Raw genomic sequence first — 24,250 nt, 5'->3', positions numbered from 1 at the left:
AAGCCAGACCTGGAAACATCTATTTCTCTGCTTAGTGCTGTTTCACCACCGTGTTCTGCTCCTAATGTTGCAAAGCTGGGGGAACCCCATGAAGCTGTTCTCGTGGGGAAAACCCCAATCCAAGGGGCAGATGCTATGTGGAGTTTGAAGAAGCAGGGAGAACTGGGAACTGGAGTAAAAGTTTGCTTCTAAATACTTAAACCTCCGATGGTGAAGCTGAAGAGCATATGGGAAGCTCTCCAGAAGCTAAAAACTACAGTCTCCAAATCTTCAGAAGATACTTCTTTACTTGTGAGAACAGTGGATGCATTAGGTATAAAGGAAGACTTTGCTGCTGATTTGAAACAAGTTAAAGACAGTGTGGAAAGCATTCAAGATTTGACATTTGGGATAGTAAAGGATAAGAATTTTCTAAAGAGGAAGCTAGAACAATTAGAAAATTACAATCGTAGATTGAATATGCATCTTTTGAATTTTCCTAAATCTTTGGCAATGACTCTTGGAATTATTCAAGAAATACTTAATTGAAGTGTTAAGATTTTCCTCAGAACATATAATGCCAATAAATAAAATATACTATTTGCCAGTAAAGAAAGAAACAGGAGTTAGTCCAGAGATGGAACAAATAAATACAAGTGAAAAAGAAAATCTTAATGTTATGGATTTGCTTGAAACTAGCTTTATCGGAAACATCTGAAAGAGCTACTTTACTTGTATCATTCATATTTGAGCAAGATGTGAATGCTATATTTTAGATTGTATTTTCATAATTCACAAATATTATTTTATGGTAAAAGAGTTTGGATGTTTCCAGATGTGACTCGACAAATACAGGAATGAAGGAAGTTATTTTTAGCAATGAGAACTGAAGCAATGACTTTAGGTGCCTCATTTCTTTTGGCTTATCCATGCAAATGTTTGATTTCATATCAAGGAGTGAAGTGTTTTCTACTCACCAGAGTATTTGAGAGCTTTTCTAAATTTGAAGAAATTGGTGACTTGAATTGATTAGATAATTTTTTGAACAGTTGTTGAGGTTGTGGGCCAACCATTAGGCCTACTCTACTATTTTTTCAATTTAAATAGAGGTTCTCTTCCCTTTTCTAAGGCCTCCCTCCTACTATTGTGGTCTAAGAAAGATAGTATGTTTCTTATATTTAAAAATTAGTATTTTCTTTTTTTAGATTTTTCTTTCTGTATTTCTTAAGCAAGAGTATTCTTGTGAATTATGATAAACAGCAATAAAATATAAATTAAAAATAAATAAATTGACATCTGAACTGAACCGGAAGCCAGCGCAGGTGTATCAATAATGGAGTGACCCATTGTAAAATTGTTTTCCCTATTTCATGACGAGTGCGTTTTATAGAAAGATTAGGTTCTTATCTCGTTAATTTTCTTTCATATAAACCCACACTCTATATTCCTGAACCATCGGGTAGTCAATCCCTTCTCACGAGATCTCTTTTAGGAGGCTTCATTTGCATACTTTTGCTCCTCCTCTCTTCCCTCTGTGCTGCCCTCCAGTTGCTCAGTGTATAACAAAGCAGACAGTCATTCCTGGAGAGGACACAAAAGAGAGAAGAGTACGGGAATACTCCATGAGAAATTTGTCTAATCTGCTCATAATATTAAACATTGCAACAAATAATGAAACATTTGGAAAATAGAATGAACAATCGAACAATTGAAACTCAGCCTTCATTAACGGTGTAAGAACATGGCTGCAAATAGACCCCCTAAAATTAATAACCCAGTATTCATGGATCGTATTCTTGCTAAGGCTGAACAAAGAAACAAAAAGTCCAACTTACTGGTACTTACTGAGGGATACAGCAGGCAGGGATCAGCATCTCTCAGGGAGGGCTTCAGGAATAGTGTGTGTTTAGAAGCAAGAAGATTCATGAGGTAAGAACCTAATATTTCCTTCTTGTACCAACCCCACTCTATTCCTGAACTCAAAGTTAGGGTAGGTCCGATGAGCATCCTACCAGAATCGAAGATCCAAATGCGGAATTCCTATTGGTCGCCATGTCTGTTCTGTAAAATTATGTGAATGTATGCAGAGAAGACCAAGTGATGGCTCGACAAATCTCTTCTGGGGAAACCGCCGAAAATTCCGCCCATGAGGAATCAATACCTCAGGTGGAGTTGGTCATCACTGAGATAGGAGGCTGTTTCCCAGTTCCAATATAGGCAGAAGAAATGGCCATAAGGATCCATCTGGAAATTGCCAGGACAAACAGATGATCTGAAAATCGAAATTTGTTTCTGACTTCCAAATACCTCAGCAAAAGCCTGCGCACATCCAGAGATTTCAACGTCCTGTTTTGTTTATTGGAATCCAAGGGTGTGTAATCTGGCAAGTGTACACTTCCCCCTCAATATTCATGGGGGTTGGGGCAGAGCCGGCCCGCGAATATCGAAAAACGCGAATAACTTTTAGGGCTGGCTCTGACCCACCCCTACCTCCTGGACCTCTCCCCCGCCTCCCTCCTGCCTCCTGGACTCTATAAATCTTACTTGATGGTCTAGCAGGTGAAGCAGGGCAGCAGCGCTCTCCCTACACTTCTGCCCTGTGTGAGGAGGTGAAAAGACAGCAGACTTCTCCTTCCCTCACAAGGATGATACCTATTGGCTGGCTCAGCAGTAGGTTGGCATGACAGCGGCGGAGACTCTCCTCGCCTTTGGCTGTGCCCACCTAGTGCCACAGAGCAGCTGAGACCAAGGCAACCACTGATTGGCTGGGGCGCTGGCGCTCAGAAGCCCAGCTGGGAGCACGAGACTGACAGGTGGGCGGGTGTTGTGGCTGTCTGGGGGGCTTTGTGGGAAGTGAGGCGTAAGGCCATTAGAGTGACGAAGGCCTGGGGGCACCATGGCTGGATGTTGTGATGGTCCTGGGAGAGTTGAGGCCATTAGAGCGGGGCTTCGTGGTCATGCACATTTTATGAGGCATTCGGGAGGCAGGGGTTTAGAAACTCATGAATAACTGAATTTGCAAGTCCTAAACCCACGAATCAGGAGGGAGAAGTGTACTTCTTGATTAATGTGTAAGCTAGAAACTAGTTTTGGCAAGAAAGAGGGGACTATGCATCTCTAAACATCTTAATTCACTCTAGTCATATCAAAAATTGACTACTGTAACGCTTTGTATAAGGGAATAACTCTAAAAGAAATACGCAGACTACAAATCCTACAAAACAAGGCAATGGGTAAATGGACAATACTCGGACTGGAAGAGCGTCACTAGTGGGATGCCGCAGGGCTCGGTGCTTGGATCCATGCTCTACAACATCTTTTAAACGATCTGGACATTGGTATGACGAGTGAGGTGATTAAATTTGCGGACGATACGAAGTTATTCAGAGTGGTGAAGACGCAGGGGGATTGCGAAGATCTACAACGTGACATAATCAGGCTTGAGGAATGGGCATCGACATGGCAGATGAGGTTCAACGTGGATAAGTGTAAAGTGATGCATGTAGGTAACAAAAATCTCGTGCACGAATACAGGATGTCTGCGGGTAATTGGAGAGACCTCACAAGAAAGAGACTTGGGAGTTCTGATCGACAAGTCGATGAAGCCGTCCTCGCAATGTGCGGTGGTGGTGAAAAGGGTGAACAGAATGCTAGGAATGATAAAGAAGGGAATCATGAGCAGATCGGAGAGGGTTATCATGCCGCTGTACTGGGCCATGGTGCGCCCTCACCTGGAGTACTGTATCCAGCACTGGTCGCCGTACATGAAGAAGGATACGGTACTACATGAAAGGGTCCAGAGAAGAGCAACTAAGATGGTTAAGGGGCTGGAGGAGTTGCCGTTCAGCGAATTATTAGAGAAACTAGGCCTCTTCTCCCTCGAACAGAGGAGATTGAGAGGGGACAGCCATGTATGCTAATGCCCGAAGCTTGGGCAACAAAATTCTGGAACTGGAAACAGAAATGAGAAACGCCAACCTTGATGTGGTGGCGATATCAGAAACATGATTCTCGGAGTCCCACGGATGGGATATGGTCATACCAGGATATAACTTACTCCGTCACGACAGAGAAGGTAAATCAGGAGGTGGAGTAGCTCTATACATTAGAGAGGACATCAAAGTTACTAAAATCACAGACATCAAGTATACGGGAGAATCTCTCTGGGTGAACCTTGCTAGGGACAATAACAAAAGCCTGTATCTTAGCATTGTGTACAAACCACCAAGACAAAAGGACGATGCAGACAAAGAACTAATTGAAGACATTGAGACCATCACACTGCGAGGAGACACAGTGCTATTGGGTGACTTAAATATGCCTGATGTGGACTGGAACCGCTATAACCAGTGGCAGCAAGAGGCTACTAACCTCCATACGAGGAGAACGCCTCAAACAGATGGTATTAGAACCCACCAGGGATCAGGCGATCCTGGACCTGCTACTCACCAACTAGGACAGTGTCACAGAGGTATCAGTGGGAGAAGCTTTGGCCTCCAGTCACCACAACACGGTTTGATTCCACCTGAAGAAAGGAATCACTAGGTCAAATACATCAACTAAGGTCCTAAACTTTAAAGGAGCTAACTTTCAGTGCATGGGAGACTATGTCTACAAAGAGCTGCAAAACCAAAGAGCGATGGACAGTGTGGAGCACAGTTCTTCAACCGCCGGTCCGCGGACCGGTATCGGTCCGCAGGAAATTTTTGCCGGTCCGCGCAGGACCGGCAAGATTGACTCATTTGAACTTCCTGCCGGTCCGCGCAGGACCGGCAAGATCAGCATCGGAAGCGTGCGCTGGGCCGGAGAGATCTTGGGGAGCCTCCGACAGTGGCTTTCTCCCCTCTCTGCAGCTCTCCTTTACTTCCCAGCGCAGCGATTCACGAAGGCAGCCTCGGGGCTTTTGCTGAGTCGCGGCTGCCTCTGATGATGCAACTTCCTCTTTCCTCAGAGGCGGCGCGACACAACAAAGGACCCGAGGCTGCCTTCGTGAATCGCTGCGCTGGGAAGTAAGAAGAGCTGCTGGGAGGGGAGAAAACCACTATCAGTCTGGGAAGCTGCTGGGCAGGGGAAAAAAGGGACAGCTGCTACTGGAAAGGGAGAAGGAGAGATGCTTCTGGGAGGGGAGGAGGGAAAGGAATCTGGGAAGCTGTTGGGCCAGGAAAAAAAAGGGACAGCTGCTACTGGAGAGGGAGAAGGAGAGATGCATCTGGGAGGGGAGGAGGGAAAGGAATCTGGGAAGCTGCTGGGTCAGGAAAAAAAAGGACAGCTGCTACTGGAGAGGGAGAAGAAGGAGAGATGCTTCTGGGAGGGGAGGAGGGAAAGGAATCTGGGAAGCTGCTGGGCAAGGAAAAAAAGGGACAGCTGCTACTGGATAGGGAGAAGAAGGAGAGATGCTTCTGGGAGGGGAGGAGGGAAAGGAATCTGGGAAGCTGCTGGGCTAGGAAAAAAAGGGACAGCTGCTACTGGAGAGGGAGAAGAAGGAGAGATGCTTCTGGGAGGGGAGGAGGGAAAGGAATCTGGGAAGCTGCTGGGCAAGGAAAAAAGGTACAGCTGCTACTGGAGAGGGAGAAGGAGAGATGCTTCTGGGAGGGGAGGAGGGAAAGGAATCTGGGAAGCTGCTGGGCAAGGAAAAAAAAGGGACAGCTGCTACTGGAGAGGGAGACGGAGAGATGCTGCTGGGAGGGGAGGAAGGGAAGAGAGTTACTGCTGGACAGGAGGAGGAGGGAAGGGAGAATGAAAAAAGGAAGGAAACAGCTGGCAGAGAGATTAGAGGAGGGGAAGGGGAGACACAGGCATGAGAAAGTAGAGAGATAGATGATAGGAAGGGGTCAGCAGAAAAATAAGCAGAGGGACAACGATGATAGATCTGGTGTAGGAGAGATAAAAATGAAGAGAGCAGTGAAGCTGGAATGAATCATGTAAATAGGAGAGAGGGGCACAAGCTGGATGGAAAGGGGAGAGGGACATAGAAAGAAGACAGATACCATATGGAAGGGGGAGAGGACAGATAGTGGATGGAAGGGGCAGATGCTGGATTGAAGAGACAGAGAGGGCATACGCTGGAAGGAAGAGAGTGAAAAAAAGATTGAAAGCAGAAACCAGAGACGACAAAAGGTAGAAAAAAATAATTTTATTTCTATTTTGTGATTAGAATATATCAGATTTGAAATATATATCCTGCTAGAGCTGGTGTTAGACATAACTGGGGACTGCAAAACCCAGGCAGTGCTTCTTTAGCTTTCAGCTGGCTTAGGGCGCTCTCTGACCAGGGGGCAGTTGCCCTAGTTGCACTCCCCTAAAACTATTCCTGTCATGTGTTACTTCAGTATTCTGTTAGCATGATATTTCTGTGTAGCATTCTGTAATAATTTGGCTTGTTCAGTTTTCTTGATAGTAGAGGGGATATATGTGAAGGGGAGGAGAGACAGGGGTTTTGATGATCCTTGCTCTGAATTATTTGTATTTATAAAATGACAATTCTACAGAATATTGTTTCTTTTTATACTTTAATAAAATACATTCAATATAAAATCATAACTGAGGCTTGTGTGGATGGGATCAGATGATTTGTGGGGACCGAGCTCGCGGAGATGGGGCGGAAACGGGATTTTTAAATTTTAGTCCTAGTAGTTTGCCGGTCCACAAAATAATTATTTTTTTTCTGCCGGTCCACGGGTGTAAAAAGGTTGAAGAACACTGGTGTGGAGGCACTATGGTCGGCTCTGAAATCAACCCTGCAAAAAGCAACTAACATATACATAAAAACCGTGAGCAAACGGTGCAGAAAAAATAGACCACAGTGGTTCTCTGTGGAGATCTCAGAACTAGTAAAGCAAAAGAAAAAAGCATTAGTAACATACAAACAATCATAATGACCGGAAGCTAAAGAAAACTATCTGACGAAATCTAAAAATGTTAAAACGTAAGTCAGGGAGACCAAACTTCGGATGGAAGAAAGTATAGCAAGACTGGTTAAAAAAGGGGATAAATCCTTTTTTAAGTACGTTAGCGACAAGAAAAAAAACTGCAAATGGTATTGTCCGCCTAAAGAAACCTGACGGTAACTTTGTAGACTCGGACGCAGACAAAGCAGAACTACTCAATAACTACTTCTGCTCGGTTTTCACCTGCGAAGCGCCAGGATCTGGACCTCAGCTACAGACAAAGGGGTGCTCAGAGGACCCATTCCGGGACCTTGAATTTACCGCAAGCAATGTCTACCACGAGCTATCAAAGCTAAAAGTAAACAAGGCTATGGGCCCGGATAATCTACACCCCAGAGTACTTCGGGAATTGAGAGACGTCCTGGAAGAACTGTTAGCCGAGCTTTTCAATCTTTCACTACGCAAGGGAAAAGTCCCCTTGGACTGGAAAACTGCCAACGTTATTCCGCTCCACAAAAAGGGATGCAGGGCAGAGGCTGAAAATTACAGACCGGTGAGTCTCACATCAATAGTGTGTAAACTCATGAAAACATTGATAAAAAACAGATTGGACGCGATTCTGGATGACGAAAGATTAAGGGATCCACATCAGCATGGCTTTACGAAGGGAAGGTCTTGTCAATCCAATCTGATAAGCTTCTTTGACTGGGTAACAAAAAAACTGGATGGGGAAGAGTCCCTGAACATCGTGTATTTGAACTTCAGTAAGACTAACACCGTAGGTTATTGAACAAGATGAATGCAATGGGCCTAGGAGAAACACTGACTGCATGGGTAGAAGACTGGCTTAGCGGCAGACTTCAAAGGGTGATGGTAAACGGTATTCCCTCAAAAACATCGGAGGTGACCAGTGGAGTACCGCAGGGCTTGGTCTTGGGTCCGATACTATTTAATAACTTTGTAAGGGATCTGCCTCAGGGACTTCGTGGCAGAATTACATTATTTGCCGATGACGCTAAACTAAGCAACGTTGTGGGCAGCGCAGCAGAACCTGATAGCGCAACTATGCCCGGCACTATGAAACAGGACCTGCTTTTACTGGAACAATGGTCCAGAACTTGGCAACTGAATTTTAATGCCAAAAAATGTAAGATGATGCACCTTGGTGGTGGAAATCCATGCAGAACATACACCCTGAATGGTGAAAACCTAACAAGAACTGTAGCAGAATGGGACTTGGGAGTAATCATCCGGGAAGACATGAAATCTGCCAATCAGGTGGAGAAAGCTTCAGCAAAGGCTAGACAAATGTTGGGTTGCATCAGAAGGAGCTTTATCAGCCGAAAGCCTGAAGTTATACTATCGTTATACAGATCCATGGTGAGACCTCACCTGGAATACTGTGTTCAGTTTTGTAGGCCACATTATCTAAAGGACGTGAAGAGAATGGAGTTGATTCAGCGAATGGTCTCAGGACTTAAAGATCTCCCATATGAAGAACGTCTGAGCAGGCTGCGCTTATATTCTCTCAAAGAGAGCAGAGAAAGGGGGGACATGATAGAAACATTCAAATACATCACGGGCCACATTGAGGTGGAGGAAGAAATCTTTTTTCTTACCGGTCCCACGGTGACAAGAGGGCTTCCGCTAAAGCTCAGACGAGGAAGATTTCATGGGGACACCAGGAAATACTTCTTCACCGAAAGGGTAATTGATCGATGGAATGGTCTTCCACGTCAGGTAGTCGAGGCCAGCAACACGCTCGACTTCAAGGGGCGATGGGACAGTCAGGTGGGGTCGCTCCAGAGGAATGCTTAATAGATGGATTATCGAGGGAGGGAGGGTTCTTGGGTGGGCAGACTTGTTGGGCCATTGGCCCTTTTCTGCCGTCATACTCTATGTTTCTGTGTTTCTATGATCGAAACATTCAAGGTACTGAAGGGAATAGACTTAGTAGATAAGGGCAGGTTGTTCACCCTCTCCAAGGTAGGGAGAACGAGAAGGCACCCTCTAAAATTGAAAAGGGATAGATTCCATATGAACATAAGGAAGTTCTTCTTCACCCAGAGAGTGGTAGAAAACTGGAACGCTCTACCGGAGTCTGTCATAGGGGAAAACACCCTCCAGGGATTCAAGACAAAGTTAGACAAATTCCTGCTGAACCAGAACATACGCCTTATGGCACCTGCATTGATGTTGTTTGTGCTTGTTCCAGTTTTCATCCGTTTTTGACCTTTTCCATTCCTTAAACAAAGCTTTCTTGTCTCTGATCACTTCCTTCACCTCTACAGTGAACCACGCCGGTTCTTTGTTCTTTTTCCTCTTTGATCCCTTGTTAATGCGCAGTATATAGAGATTTTGCGCCTCGGTGACTGTGTCCTTAAAAAGGGACCAAGCTTGCTCTAGCGTTTTTACAGTGCTTATCCTCTTCTTAATCTTCTTCCCTACCATGAGTCTCATCCCTTCATAATTCCCTTTCCGGAAGTTCAGTGCCATTGCTGTCGTTTTGGACCGATGTTTCTCCCCTGCGTCCAGATCAAAGCGGATCATATTGTGATCGCTGTTTCCCAGCGTCCCTTCTACTTCTACATCTTGTGCCGGTCCTCGCAGGCCATTTAGAATTAAGTCCAGAATTGCATTTCCTCTAGTATTTTCCTTGACAAGTTGTTCCAGGAAGCAATCGCCTACAGTATCCAAGAACTTGGTCTCTCTAACGCAGCCAGAGATGCCTAGGTTCCAGTCTATTCCCGGATAGTTGAAGTCACCCATGATAACTGTGTTGCCTCCCTTGTAGTTGCGTTTAATCTTGTCTGTCATTTCTCTGTCAATTTCTTCGGACTGCCCTGGGGGTCGATAGTAGATGCCGATCTTCGTTTCCAGGCCATTTGTTCCCAGAATTTTGACACATAGAGATTCTAACTTATCTGTCAGTTGTGGAGTGTTCTCTCCAAAGCATTTTGGATCCTGCAGGGCTAATGGACCCTGCGTGAGGAGTCGGGGATGACAGGAAAGCTTGAGATCCTGACCCAGCTGTAGCTGTATCAGGTTTGCATACCATGGGTGTCTTGGCCAATCTGGTGCTACTAGAATCACCCATTCACGGTGTGCCATGATTCTGTGTAGCAGACAGCCTATTATGGGCCACGGAGGGAAGGCATAGAGAAGACCTGCTTTTGGACATGGCTGAACCATGGCATCCAGACCATCGCTTCCTGGCTTGAGGCTTCAGCTGAAGAACCGAACTGCCTTTTGTTGGAAGACGACATCATCAGGTCAAATGTTGGACACACCATCTCTTCACTATACAAGGGAAGGCCTTTTGGGACCATTCCTTGGGATCCAGGATCTGTCAACTGAGGAAGTCTGCTTGTACATTGTCCTCTCCTGCTACATGCACTGCCAAGAGTGCCAGGAGATGAGTTTCCGCCCATTGGACGAACCTTTGGGCTTCCAAGCGTAAGGGTACACTCTTTGTGTCCCCTTAGCAATTGACATAGGCTACCACTGTTTTATTGTCCTAGAAAACTTGAACCACTTTGTTTTGCAGGATACTTTTGAATTGATCAACCACTTCCTTTGGGAAGGGGACCAACATCCCTGGACGCCCTCGCAATGTGCTCCCCAGCCAAAAAAGTTGGCGTCTGTCATCAAGATAACCCATGTTGAGATACGGAGTGGAATTCCTCTGGAAAGAGAGAGAGGATTCAATGACCAGGCTAGACTGTGAGATCCTCCACTGTCCAAGGGAGCCGCTGATGCAATGGATCCCTCTGCGGACACAAAGAGGAATACCTCTTGGAGTGGGTATAAGTGGGCTCTTGCCCAGGGTACGATGTCCATGGTTGCAACTATCGACCAAAGTACTTGTAATTATTGCCAGGCTGTTGGAGCGGGCATGCTCTGAAAGTCTTGGAACTGTTGAAGCTTCTCCTTGCGTGCCTCCAGAAGGAATACTTTGTTTGCTCCTGTGCTGAAACGGACACCCAAATATTTCAACTCTTGAGCCAGAACTAGATAACTCTTCCGAACGTTGATCACCTAGCCAAGAGGCTTTCTTTTTAAGGATGCATTTGATAATTAGAAAGCTTGACTAGAAATTTCATTCCAATTCCATAATCTCTCTGAGGTTCATTGATCTCTCCCTTCCTATTGTTTCTTACCATAATTGTCTTTTCTCCTATCAACAATTGTATTTCTTTTCCCATCCTTTCCTCTTGTTTTAATATGTTTGTAAAGTTAGTCTCCAATATGTTTCGTAAGGTTTAGTTCTTTGTCTGTTTTGTTGCCCCTCAAACTTTGTAATTTTACTAATATGTTCATCGCTTAGAATTCTGAATAAGCGATCAATCAAATTTATAATAAACTTGAAACTTGCCGGAGCCTGAGTCTGGCTCTGGAATAGGCTCTATGTCTTCTATATCCAGCAATCTCTAGATTGTTGTTCTAACCTTTGCTGCCTTTTCTGGCTTCCTGGCTATAGAGTCCAGAAAAAGATCTGAAAGGGGACTATAGAACTTAAATTTATACCCCTCCTGCAGATTTCCAGCATTCAAAAATCTGTGGTGAGCTCCAGCCATTCCTCTAAAAATGTCAAAAGTCTTCCTCTAATGCGTGGAGGCTCGGCCGCCAGAATGGCATCATAACTACTTCTTTGGGGCCAAGGTAGAGCGGGCTCTCGATGACTGTGGGTGCCTAGCCCCTCCAAATCTTTGTCTGGTGTTCTAAAATGGTCTCTGGCCTGAGGAACCTCAAGATTATTGGTGATATCACTTGAAGGCATGAAAAGTACTACACCTTGATCCTTAGAGCAGTGGTATTCAACCTAGTCCTCAGGGACCACCTAGTCAGTCGGGTTTTCAGGATATCCACAATGAATATGGATGACCTTGAAAACCTGACTGCCCAGGTGATCCCTGAGGACTGGGTTGAATACCACTGCCTTAGAGAATCGAAGCATGCTGTCCAGTAAGGATTTTGGTTTATGGTCTTGCACACTGGCCATAAGGTCATCCAGGCCTTTACCAAAAAGTAACTGCCCCTTAAATGGCTGCTTACTTAGGGTTGCCTTGGAGGAAGAATCATCTGACCACTGTTGAATCCACAGCATCTTGCGGGTGGAGATAGAGAAAGTCAACAGTTTGCCCACAACCCTGAAAAGATCATACAGGGCATCAGCCACATAATCCACTCCAATAATCAAAAATGGAAGATCCTTGTTTACAATACTGTCTGGATCATGATGCAACTTAGAATGAAAGGCTCAGGAAACAAAAGGTGCTGCCATGACCGCTTTCAAACCAGAGGCCGTGGAGTCAGTCTTTTGAGCACAAAATCTATTCTGCAGTCTTGGGCATCCTTCAACAGCATGCTACCTTCACTGGGCAGAGAAGTGCATTTGGTAATCTGTGCTACCAGAGAATTCAGCCTTGGGGGAACAATGAGCTGGATAAATGCACCATCCATCAGATAGAGCTTAGTCATGGCCTTAGCCACCCACAGTGGCCCTTCCAGCACTTTCCAGTGATCCATAGCATCTTTATGATGTCTGGATGCTCTGGAAACAGGAAGACTGTAGTTTAGTGCTACTCATAAGTGAGTACTGCGTTGTCAATGCCTGAGGAGTTTCTAGCTTTAAATCCTAGAGGGATTCTGAAATTATCCTTATCAGCACTGATGGTTATTTTAAACAGTCTGCGTACAGTGGGGTATTCACCAAGATCTGGGTCTTGCAGTCCTGTGGCTGCAGTATCATCACCAACTGTAGAAGTTCCTGTCAGGGAAAGCAAGGGCATTAAAAATAGAATCCTGATCATCCAAGTGGTCCACAGGCAGACTGTCCCCTGACTGCGCATGGTACTTCTGCTGGGGATTTGTGCTCTTGGTGAGGGGGGAAGGGAACCCCAATGCTAGCAGGGCCACAATACCAGATGGATTGATGGGACCCTTGTTAATCAGATAGGCCTGAAACATCATATTAATAAATGCAAGGGGGGAATCCATGCCCCTGAGGTGCAGAGTATTCCTGTAGTCCATGTTTTGAACGTTTGTGGGTTTTTGCCATTGACTCACAGCTGCGCTTCACTGGGGATGCACTCATGCTACCCCCCTCCCCTCCAGCTCAAATTTTGACTTTTGAGACTTTCCTCAGGTGGACTGGATCCCAGAAACCCTTGAGGGTACAGGAGAGGGGGGGAGGGCTAAAAAAGCAACTCCCACCACCTCATGTTCTGCACAGCACATGGAACACGGATGCTCAGATTGCCATCCACCACAAATAGGGCATGGATCTGAAGTATCCTGACCTGAAGAGTCCATCCCACCTGTTTTAAAGCAAAAACGAGTTTTTTTGAGGCACATAGAAGCTTTTAATTTCAAATCAGGAAATCCAAGATGGCTGGTGTGGGAGCGATTTCAGTGCCAAAAATAGTCTGGGGAAGTCACATGGAAAAATAAAAAACAGCGATTTTAGGACTTGGGAGGGCGGGACTTAGGACTAACCCCCCCCCAATCATTGTGCCATGCTGTGTGCTGGCAGCTGCAAATGGAAGCTGTAAGGGCTTACAGGGAGATCTTCTGCCTCAACAAGCCTAGAACCTGGACTGACTGTTTCTTATCACTGCCTCTCGGGCCCAACGTCCCAGTTCGAAACTCTGAACATACATGCAAAACAGGGGTGGGGGGGGAACTCAGTGGGCCCCAATCCTGGAGAAACCAAAATGAAGCCACGCAGTCTACACTAAAACCCACTAGTGAATGAACCTGGGGTGAGCTGTGCTCCCAAGGGGAATGTTCCCTGAGCTCTCAAACTATGAATGCAGGCTGTACAAGTGGGTGCACTACAAAGCATTCTATCTCTTGGAGGCACACTCTGCCACAGAGTCTGTGATCTCCCACAGCCAGAGCTATCCCCCAAGGGGATCCTCTGCAGCATGAAAAATAAGCCTCGCAAAATAGCAGAAAAAAAACTGAATTTAAAGAAAAATAAGCACGAGCACAAAAGACAAAATCTGGGGGAGAGTGTGGTGCAGGTTGTGGGTTCAAACCCACACTGCTCCTTATGACCCTGGGCAAGTCACTTAACACCCCCATTGCCCCAGGTACATTAGATAGATTGTGAGCCCGTAGGGACAGACAGGAGAAAATGCTTGAGTACCTGAATAAATGCATGTAAAGTATAGTTACTTACCGTAACAGTTGTTATCCAGGGACAGCAGGCAGATATTCTCAACATGTGGGTGACATCATCCATGGAGCACTGATGCGGACAGTCTCGCGAGTAGACTTGCTTGAAGATTTTCCAGTTTGCAAGTGCTGCACTGCGCATGCGCGTGTGCCTTCCTGCACAAGTCAGGGCGCGCGTCTCCTCAGTTCAGATAGCTAGCTAAGAAGCCAACCAGGGGAGTTGGGTGGGTTGTGAGAATATCTGCCTGCTGCCCCTGAATAACAACTGTTACGGTAAGTAACTGTACTTTATCCCAGGACAAGCAGAAAGCATATTATCAACATGTGGGTGACTTCCAAGCTAACCAGAAAGGGATGGTGGGAGTGTTGGCGATTTAGGAGAAATGTTGTAAAACTGCCTGGCCAAAATGGCCATCCCGTCTGGAGTATCCAGCTGATAATGAGAGGTGAAGGTATGAACCGAGGACCAAGTGGCAGCCTTGCAGATTTCCTCAATAGGAGTTGATCTGAGGAAAGCTATAGACGCCGCCATTGCTCTAACTTTATGACCCAAGACTCAACCCTACAGAGAGAGACCAGCCTGAGCATTACAGAAGTTGAGATGCCGTACTGTGAAGTTGAGTGCGATGCAAGTAGAAAGATAAAGCACGTTTGCAATCCAGAGTATGAAGCGCAACTTCTCCAGGGTGAGAATGAGGCTTATGAAAAAAAACACTGGAAGAAATTTAGGATGAGTACGGAGAACCACTTTGTCATGATGAAAAAAAGTGAAAGGTGGATCAGCAACCAAAGCTTGTAACTCACTGACTCTTCGAGCAGATGTGAGGGCAATAAGAAACACCACTTTCCAAGTGAGATATTTGAGATGAGCCGCATCTATTGGTTCAAAAGGAGGCTTCATTAATTGAGCTAGGACTACATTAAGATCCCAAACCACGGGAGGCGGTTTGAGTGCTGGTTTGATATTGAAAAGTCCTTTCATAAATCTGGAAATCACAGGATGGGCAGAAAGGGATTTCTCTTCAATAGGCTGATGGAAAGCAGCAATAGGACTTAGGTGGACTCTAATGGATAAGGATTTGAGGCCAGAATGAGATAAATGCAGTAGGTAATCCAGTACTGAGGACAAGGAGGTAGATTGGGGCTCCTTGCGATGAGTAGCACACCAAGTAGAAAATCTAGTCCATTTTTGGGTGTAACACTGTCTAGTAAACAGTTTTCTAGAAGTGTCTAGAATGTCCTGTACAGATTGGGAGAACTGGAGAGAGGCAATTAGGTTATGAGGAACCAAGCTGTTAAGTGTAGAGACTGTAGGTTGGAATGAAGCAGAGATCCTTGATTCTATGTAAGCAGAGAGGGAAAAACTGATAGAAATAGAGGCTCCATGGTGCTGAGTTGAAGTAGAAGGAATATCACGGTTGTCTGTGCCACCAAGGAGCTATCAGAATCATGGTGGCGTGATCTTCCTTGAGTTTGACAAGAGTCTTGAGAATCAGAGGGAATGGAGGAAACGCATAGAGAAACCGATTCGTCCAATTCAGAAGGAAAGCATTTGCCTCAAGGCAGTGAGGAGAGTATATCCTGGAGCAAAACTGAGACAGCTTGTTGATGTGGGGAGATGCAAAGAGATCTATCTGCGGAGTCCCCCATTGAGCAAACACCTGATGGAGAGGGAAGGAATTGAGTGTCCATTCGTACGGTTGTAGAAGACAATTCAATTTGTCCGCCAGTAACTGTGTTGCCCTTGAATGTAGACAGCTCTGAGGAAGATGTTGTGAAGAACTGCCCAGTTCCAAAGCTTGAGAGTTTCCTGGCAAAGGGAGAGGGATCCGGTACATCCCTATTTATTGACATAATATGTTCAAATCTTTTTTATTAAGCAACAGTAAATGCAACAGCAATAACAACCATGGGATACATTTTCATCAAACACCCGCGGAGGACTGGACTCTTATGTCCTCCCCGGACCCACCATACCCTTACCCCCCGACAAAGAAGCCCCTACCCCCCACCCACCCCTCCCCATCCCCCCACAGTTACAGAAAAACTCGTAAGCAGGGAACAGCATAGACACCGAGTAGCACTGTTTCAGAGATGGAGTCTATTCAAGACCCGACTACGACTCTCAGGAGTCAAAATGTTCAAATATGGAGTCCAAGTGTGAACAAAGTCTCTGCTCCGGCGTCGAGAAGGACGAGCCAAACGGGCCTCCCAACCCATAAGTTCATGAAGGCGATTCCTCCAGTACCAGAATGAAGGTGGTTCAGAAGACAGCCAGCAACACAAGATACATTTCTTCCCCAAAATAAAACATTTACTAAGAAATAATTTTTCATAAGAATTGTACATATATAAGAATGAAAAATGGGCAAACAGCATAGACTGCACAGATACCGGCACAGGGGTCCGTAACAAGCCCTGTAAAAAGGAGGCCATTTCCGTCCAGAAGGTCTGAATCCCCTCACAACTCCAAATACCATGAAAATAAGAATTTATCTCCACCGTGCAGCGGAGGCATAACTGAGTATCAATGCAACCCATATGGTAAGCCTGACTCTGGGAAGCATAGGCCCGCAGGACAGTTCGAAAGTGACATTCACGTAACTCAGCACTATGTACCAAACCCGCAGTTCGGTTCAGGGATTTTAACAAGAAATTGTCCCCCAATTCCCTACCCAAGTCCCGCTACCATGCCTCCAAAATACCAGGGAAAACCCTAGGCGGGCAAAGGGCCAGAATCCGGCCATGCAAAGCAGCTATAGAGACCCTAGTATCAGGATCTGCAGCCAGAAAAGTACAGAGCTGGGTCCCAAAATCCCCCTGCAAGGAAGTCCCCTGAAGGGAAGCCACATAGTGATTAAGTTGACAATAGGCAAATGGAAGGCCTATCTCAGGGACCCCCCTCCCCGCCAACTCAGCATAAGGTAAGAGAGACCCATCATCCCGCAGAACATGCCGCAACTGTTCCACCCCCCGCGCCCTCCAACGACCGAACACGGAGGGTCCAACCCCCGGAGGGAAAGCTAAATTCCCCACCAACGGGAGGAGCACACTAGTATGAGAGTCCTGGTTCCACAACCGAAGGATTTGATGCCACATTGTCCACAAGGACCGAAACAAAATACTACGCTTACAGGGTCGCGGTAGTTTAGACAACGGGGCATGGAGGAGATACAAGAGATGAAGAGGATAGAAATGATCCCGCTCCAGAGAGAGATCCGTATAAAAAGATGTACCTAACACCCAATCACTAAGATGACGAAGCAAACAAGCCTGGTTATAAACCCTGATGTCAGGCACCCCCAAACCACCCCCGCGGGCAGGCCCCACTAACAGAGACCATTTCAGTTTAGGTCTACGTCCACCCCAACAAAACCGGATCAATAGGGAGGTAAGGGAACGAATATCCCTCTGCAACAAAGAAAGGGGAAGAGTCTGAAGAACGTAAAGCCACCTCGGGAAAACAATCATACGAAATAAATGAATTCTCCCCAACAGAGACAGCGGCATCGCCTGCCATTTGGCTAGCAACAGTTTAGTATCCGCCAAGAGTTTATCTATGTTAAGACGATACAGTTGGGCCACATCCATAGTCAGCCTAATCCCCAGATATCTAAAAAAGGTGTCAGCCCAGCGCAACGGGAAACTATCCCCCCACAACCGCTGAAGATGAACCGAGGAAGCCAGCGCCTCAGATTTCGCAAAATTCAAGGCGAAGCCAGAGAAATCTCCGTATTCCCGAAGACTTTCCAACAATACGGGCAAGGAACGCTGCGGGTCCGTTAAAAAGACCAAGAGATCATCCGCAAACGCCGCCAATTTAAAATGGGAATCCCCCAGGACCAATCCCCGAATATCCGCATTTGCCTGAAGCTCCCGAAGTAGAGGATCTAAAGAAAGTACAAAGAGGAGCGGCGACAAGGGACAGCCCTGGCGAGTCCCTCGGCAAATAGGAAAAAACCCAGAACAAGTCCCATTAACCGATATCCTCGCCTCTGGATCACTATACAGTGCCTGGATTGCCCCAAAAAAGAAGGGGCCCAAACTGTACGTCCTCAGCACCGCAAAAAGGTAACTCCACCACACCTTATCAAACGCCTTCTCTGCATCAAAACTGATGAGCATGGCGGGGCTACCCTCCTGTCCCACCCGTTCTAATGCCAACAAGATGCGCCTGATGTTCTTAGCCACCGGCCTATCCCGCACAAACCCCACCTGCGAGTCTGAGATCACCGATGGCAAAACACGCGCCAGACGGTTAGCCAAAAGTTTAGCCAAAAGCTTCGCCTCATAGTTCAACAATGAGATAGGACGATACGATTCAGGCAAAAGAGGGTCCTTACCAGGCTTCGGGAGAACTATAATAGACGCTAGATTTCCGTAGCGAGGAAGAAAGCCCTTGGCAACACTCAAATTATAAACCTTAGCCAGCACTGGCGCTACGTCCGTCACCAACAACTTATAGAACTCACTCCGAAACCCACTGGGCCCGGCGCCTTTCCCAATGGACTGACTCCAATCGCCCCCTCTACCTCCTCTGCGGTAAAGGGAAGATCCAAAGCGGCAGCATCCCGCTGAGATAAACAAGGCAAATCGAGGCTGTCAAGATAAAGTTGCCCATCCAAAAGCTCGGGGCCAGGATCGGTATACACCTCAGCAAAAAACTCCTGCAATAATTCACATATCTCCCCCGGCCGATGATGCAGCACCCCTGAGGAGCCCCGAAGAGCCGTTATGCTCTCAGGTCCACCCCTCGGATGCGCCAGGCGGGCCAACAATCGACTACTCTTATTCGCAAACCGAAATAATTGAAACTTAAAATACTCCCTCATCCGCAAAGCCCGAAGATGCAGCAATTCATTTAGTTCCTGCTGGACCTCTAAAAGCTGTGCCCGAAGCAGGAAGGAGGGCGCCCTCCCATACTGGCGTCTCAACACAGTCGCCTTCCGTTCCAAAGCCAGAATCTGCCTATGCTTCCGCCTCGACTCCCCGGCCACATAAGAAATGACATCCCCCCGTAAGACAGCCTTAGCCGTCTCCCAGTAGAGAATGGGATCATCCCGATGCAGCTGATTGTTAACTTGAAAATCACGCCAGCGCTGTATCAAAAACTCGTGAAAACGGGTATCCCTATACAGGTAACAGGGAAATCGCCAGGACCCTCTATGGGTCCGCGAATCACCCCAGGACCACCGAAGTCCCACCCAAGCGTGGTCAGATATTTCAATGGGGCCCATATCAACCCCTACTACCCGGGGAAGCAGCTCGCGAGAGATGAGAACAAAATCAATTCGGGAGAGCGTCCCGTGCGCCCTGGATAAATGGGAGTAATCCCTCTCCAATGGGTGTAACACCCGCCACACATCCAGCAACCCCAAGGTGGATTCCAAAAGCTGCCCACCCGTGTAAAGTTTAGAGGTCTCTCTTCCCATAGAGGCAGAGCGATCCAATTTTGGATCCGGCACCTCGTTAAAATCCCCGCCCACCAGCATCGGAACCTCTCCGAACTGCAGGAGATGATTGCGAAGCCCCCTAAAAAACCTGGCCGAAGGATTATTAGGAGCGTAGACATTACAGAGCAAAAGAGGCCGATTATCAAGTAACACTAAGGCAACGATGTAACGCCCACTAGGGTTGCGGAGCACCTTCTGGGTCTGTAGGCGAAGGCCCTTACGGATCAAAATAATAACACCTCCCTTTCCCCCCACAGCGGGCGCCTCCAAATAGGAACCCACCCACCAGGTACAGAGCTTGGCATGTTCCACTGAGGATAAACGGGTCTCCTGTAAAAAGGCAATTGAGGTTTTAGAACGATTCAAACGCTGCAATATTTTGGAGCGCTTAATGGGGGAATGAATCCCCCCAACATTCCAAGAAGTTAAAGTGTATTCCAGAGCAAACCATGCAATAGCCTAAGCACACAAGAAAAAAGAACCTGTACTGTACCAGAGAAGCGTCCCAGCCACCGCTCCCCCGGCTTCTCGCCTCCTCGTACCCCAAGAATCAAACCATACCCCTGCCACCAAGTCAAACTCCTAGCACAGAACCCCCTAACCCCCCCCCAAGAGACCCCAAAAATCCCCACCCCCGAAACCCGGAAACCCTGCGGACCCCCCCCCAGCCACCCCCCTCCCCACCCCACGATCCCCCTCCCCCAACCAACCCTCACCCATTCCACACCCAAGACACCCCAATAAGGGCATCACTTCCAGGAAACCAGTTACACCACCCACGGGAATAATGACCAGTAACCCCCAACCCGCAAACCCCACAACTCCGATAATAGTAAAAGCAACCTCCAGCAGCCAAACCCCCCCATACACTCAACTCACCCCTCCCCTCCACGAACACCACAGTCACACCACCTACCCGCAAACACACTCACCAAGCCAAATCCCCAACGCTCAGAAACCCAAATAGGTCAGGAACAGACCCCATCTAACAAAGAACCAACAGGTCAACCCCCCTCCTGCCTCCCACCCACCAGCCAGGCAGAACTACAAGAAAACCCAGAGCCCCAACTCGAAGGAAGAGAAGAAAGACCCCCAGTCCAAACTCGAACCACAGATCCGGCCCCAACAGGGATCTCCTTAGTCCACAGCTGCTCCCTGTGGTGGTTCCTCAGGCAACATCTCCATCACAAAACGCTGCGCGGCCTCCAAGGTGTCGAAATGATGAGCTCTACCCAGATGAGTCAACCTCAGGCGAGCCGGGTATTGCAGAGAAAAAGCAATGTGACGCTGGATGAGACGGGTGCACAAAGGTGAAAACTTGCGTCGTGCCTGAGAAACCTCCGCTGAGTAGTCCTGAAAGCAGAGTATGGGCTTGTTGTCATACAAGAGCTTCTTGCCCTGCCGCAATACACGTAGGACCTCCATCTTATGATGATAGTTCAGGATACGGCAAATGACCACCCGAGGTCTGTCAGCATTTTCTCTCCGCTGCCCTAAGCGATGCGCCCTCTCCACCCGCAATGGGCCCGAAGAAGATGAGAAAGATAAAGACTCAGGCAACCAGCGTTCCAACATCGCCCCCAGCTCCACGTCCCGCACCGATTCAGGCAGGCCAACAAACCGAAGATTATTACGGCGGGATCTGTTCTCCAGGTCATCCACCTTGGCACGCAACGCCGCCAACGCTGTAGTGTGTGCGGATTGCTCCCGGGCAAGCTGCTGAACATGATCCTCGGCAGCACTCACCCGCTGCTGAGTCTCCTTGACCTCCGACATGAGGGAGGCAAATCGCTGGTCCAGCATGTCCAGTTTATCAAGTATGCGCTGCAGCTTGTCCCCCAGAGAGCCCTCGAGGGCAGCCTGAACCTCCGCCGTGACTGCGGAAACCCAGGATGAGTGAGGAGCCTCCGGCGATGGAGGCGCCACGGGATCCGCCATCTTGGCCTCTGGCAGTTTACTCCTCTCCCGATCCTTCCGGACCGCCTTAGTCGCCATGGCGAGCCTACCCCAGGCTCCCAGATCTAATCGCGCCACCAGGAAGCTCCCCAGCACAGGAAGAAGACCAAACCCGGGATCTGGCCTGCAGAGGAAGAGCCACGCCGCGTGCCTGGATATCAGGGGTGCAACCACATGTCTTCTGCTGCTCCACGTGGCCACCGGGAACCCCGAGACCGAAACCACCGGGCTGCTAGGAGGATGAGGTCAGAGACGCACCGTGCCTCCAGTAAGCTTTCCAGTTCAGGGAAAAGAGCAAATCCAGAATCAAACCTGCTGGGGGAGAGCCACTCCACACTCCGGGATCAGAGTCACAGACATCCGCCCTCACCAGCACCACTAGGCCCTGGGAGACCCGAAATCGCAACTGCAGGGCCGCCAGGAGGACAGGTGCAGAGTCGTGCCGCGCCCCCAGCAACCTCCACTGCACGAGGAGAAGCTGCACACAGATATAGAACGGCAGGGGAGCAGCCCAGCAGACCCGACTCGCGGCCGCACGCCACCCGCGGCGCCACGTGGCCCCCGGCCGTCCCGACACGGCAAAGCCGAGCCGCGAAGAGAAGTTCTTACAAGGTGCTCCGCTCCTTCAGCAACCTCCCCCGAGCCACTGTTGACCCGAACCAGGGGGCAGTAATGCCGGTTAGTTGCCGCGCCGTGGGTAGGTGTAGCGGAGCCGTAGCAACACGCTGTCTACGACTCCATGTTTCCGCCGGAAGTCCTTATTGACATAATATATGGCCACTTGGTTGTCCGTCCGAACAAGGCCCACGTGGTCGGGTAGCAGATGTTGAAAGGCTTTGAGAGCATTGAAAATTGTTCTGAGTTCCAACAAATTGATGTGACAAAGACGATCCGTGCTGGACCAATGGCCTTGAGTACGGAGACCGCCGAGATGAGCCCCCCAAGCGTAGGTCAAAGAATCTGTTGTGAGGACCTTCTGATGCAGAGGCGAGTAGAATAGCAAACCTCTGGAAAGTTTGGAAGAGAGCATCCACCAGAGAAGAGACTGTCTCAAAGAAGGAGTTACTGTAATATGCTGAGAGATTGGATCGCAATCCTATCGCCACAGAGATGCCAGGGTCCACTGAGGAACTCGAAGGTGAAGTCTGGCAAAAGGAGTCACGTGAACTGTAGAGGCCATGTGACCGAGCAGGACCATCATTTGTCTCGCTGAGATTGTCGATAGACAAGACCCTTGTTGGCAAAGGTGAATGAGAGCATCTTGACGTGGTTGAGGTAGGAATGCTCTGAGCTGAAGCGTGTCCAGTATGGCTCCGATAAACTGTAGAGTTTGTGAGGGAAGCAACTGGGACTTGGGAAAGTTGACTTCGAATCCTAGGCTTTGGAGGAACGTAATAGTCCGTTGGGTCACTACAGTAACCTCCTGTTGAGATGACGCTCTGACCAGTTGTCTAGGTATGGAAACACCTGAAGGCCTTGCATCTGCAGGGCTGCAGCTACCACTACGAGGCACTTCGTGAAGACCCTGGGGGATGAGGCGAGTCCGAAAGGAAGAACTCGGTATTGAAGATGGAGATTTCCTACCCGAAATCTCAGGAATCTGCGAGAGGCTGGATGAATTGGTATATGAGTGTAAGCCTCCTTGAGATCTAGAGAGCATAACCAATCCCCTTGATCCATCAGGGGGTACAGTGTTGGAAGAGATAGCATCCAAAACTTCTCTCTGACCAGAAATTTGTTGAGGGCTCTGAGGTCCAGAATAGGTTGCAAATCTCCCGTCTTCTTTGGGACTAGAAAATAACGGGAATAAAAGCCCGTGTCCTGCTGGTTGAGGGGAACTTCCTCAACAGTTCGAAGGCGAAGAAGAGCTTGAGCTTCCTGAAGAAGAAGGGGAAGTTGCGACACGCTGGTAGGAAACTCTCTTGGAGGGAGAACTGGTGGCACTTGGATGAATTGAAGTGAATAACCCTCCCGAATGATGGTGAGAACCCAGAGGTCTGATGTAATCTGCTCCCATTGTTGGTAAAAATGATGGAGTCGACCTCCTATGGGCAGAAGAGAAGTCTGATGGATGCAGGTGGACATTATGCTCAGACAGATTGTCAAAAAGACTGCGTTGGCTTAGCTGCAGCAGGAGTCTGAGGTTTTTGTTGACGTTGTTGTTGCTGCTGCTGTCTTCTAGGAGGAGGCCTGGAAAAAGCCGGAGTAGACTTTTGAGGGTAATGCGTGGAGGTGGTTTATAAGGTTTAGCAGATGGAGCCTTAGGCTTAGGCTGCACCAGAGAGGCAACAGATCGCTCATGCTCAGAAAGATGCTTGGTAGCTGCCTCGATGGTATCGTCAAAAAGCTCATTACCTTGACAAGGTAGATTAGCTAGACAGTCTTGCAAGTTGGGATCCATATCCACAATGCGTAGCCAGGCCAAGTGTTGCATTGCTATCGCAAAGGCAGTCACCCTAGATGATAACTCAAAGGCATCATGTGGCCTGGAGCATGAAAAGGCGAATTTGAGAAAAAGTCTCTTGCAGTTACTTAAATGCAGGCAGGCGATGGACAGCCAAGTCAGGAAAGAAATAAGGCATGGTTTTAATGTAGTACTTAAAGTAGGATGTGAAGATGAAATTATAATTGAGGACTCTATTAGCCATCATGGAATTTTGGTAAAGACGACGGCCAAACTTATCCATGGTACGTCCTTCCCTGCCCGGAGGAACAGCAGCATAGACCTTGGAGGAATTAGCTTTCTTTAAAGAGGATTCCACAACCAAGGATTGATGAGATAATTGAGCTTTC

General features: G+C 47.8%; 1 protein-coding gene across 1 annotated transcript in view; it reads right to left on the bottom strand.

Moving 5' to 3' along the window:
* LOC117362912 (thioredoxin domain-containing protein 9-like) overlaps positions 1–12,395 on the bottom strand; it is a 44,080-nt gene extending 31,685 nt beyond the window's left edge. The window contains 2 exon segments of the mRNA XM_033950003.1: positions 11,800–12,111; positions 12,165–12,395. Coding sequence (XP_033805894.1) covers positions 11,800–12,111; positions 12,165–12,395 — 543 coding nt within the window.
* Positions 12,396–24,250: the final 11,855 nt, after the last annotated feature.

Source organism: Geotrypetes seraphini, chromosome 6 (assembly GCF_902459505.1).
Source record: "Geotrypetes seraphini chromosome 6, aGeoSer1.1, whole genome shotgun sequence".
Classification (NCBI taxonomy): Eukaryota; Metazoa; Chordata; class Amphibia; order Gymnophiona; family Dermophiidae; genus Geotrypetes; species Geotrypetes seraphini.
Note: the sequence above shows the minus strand (reverse complement) of the source record. Positions and strands in the feature narration are given on the sequence as shown.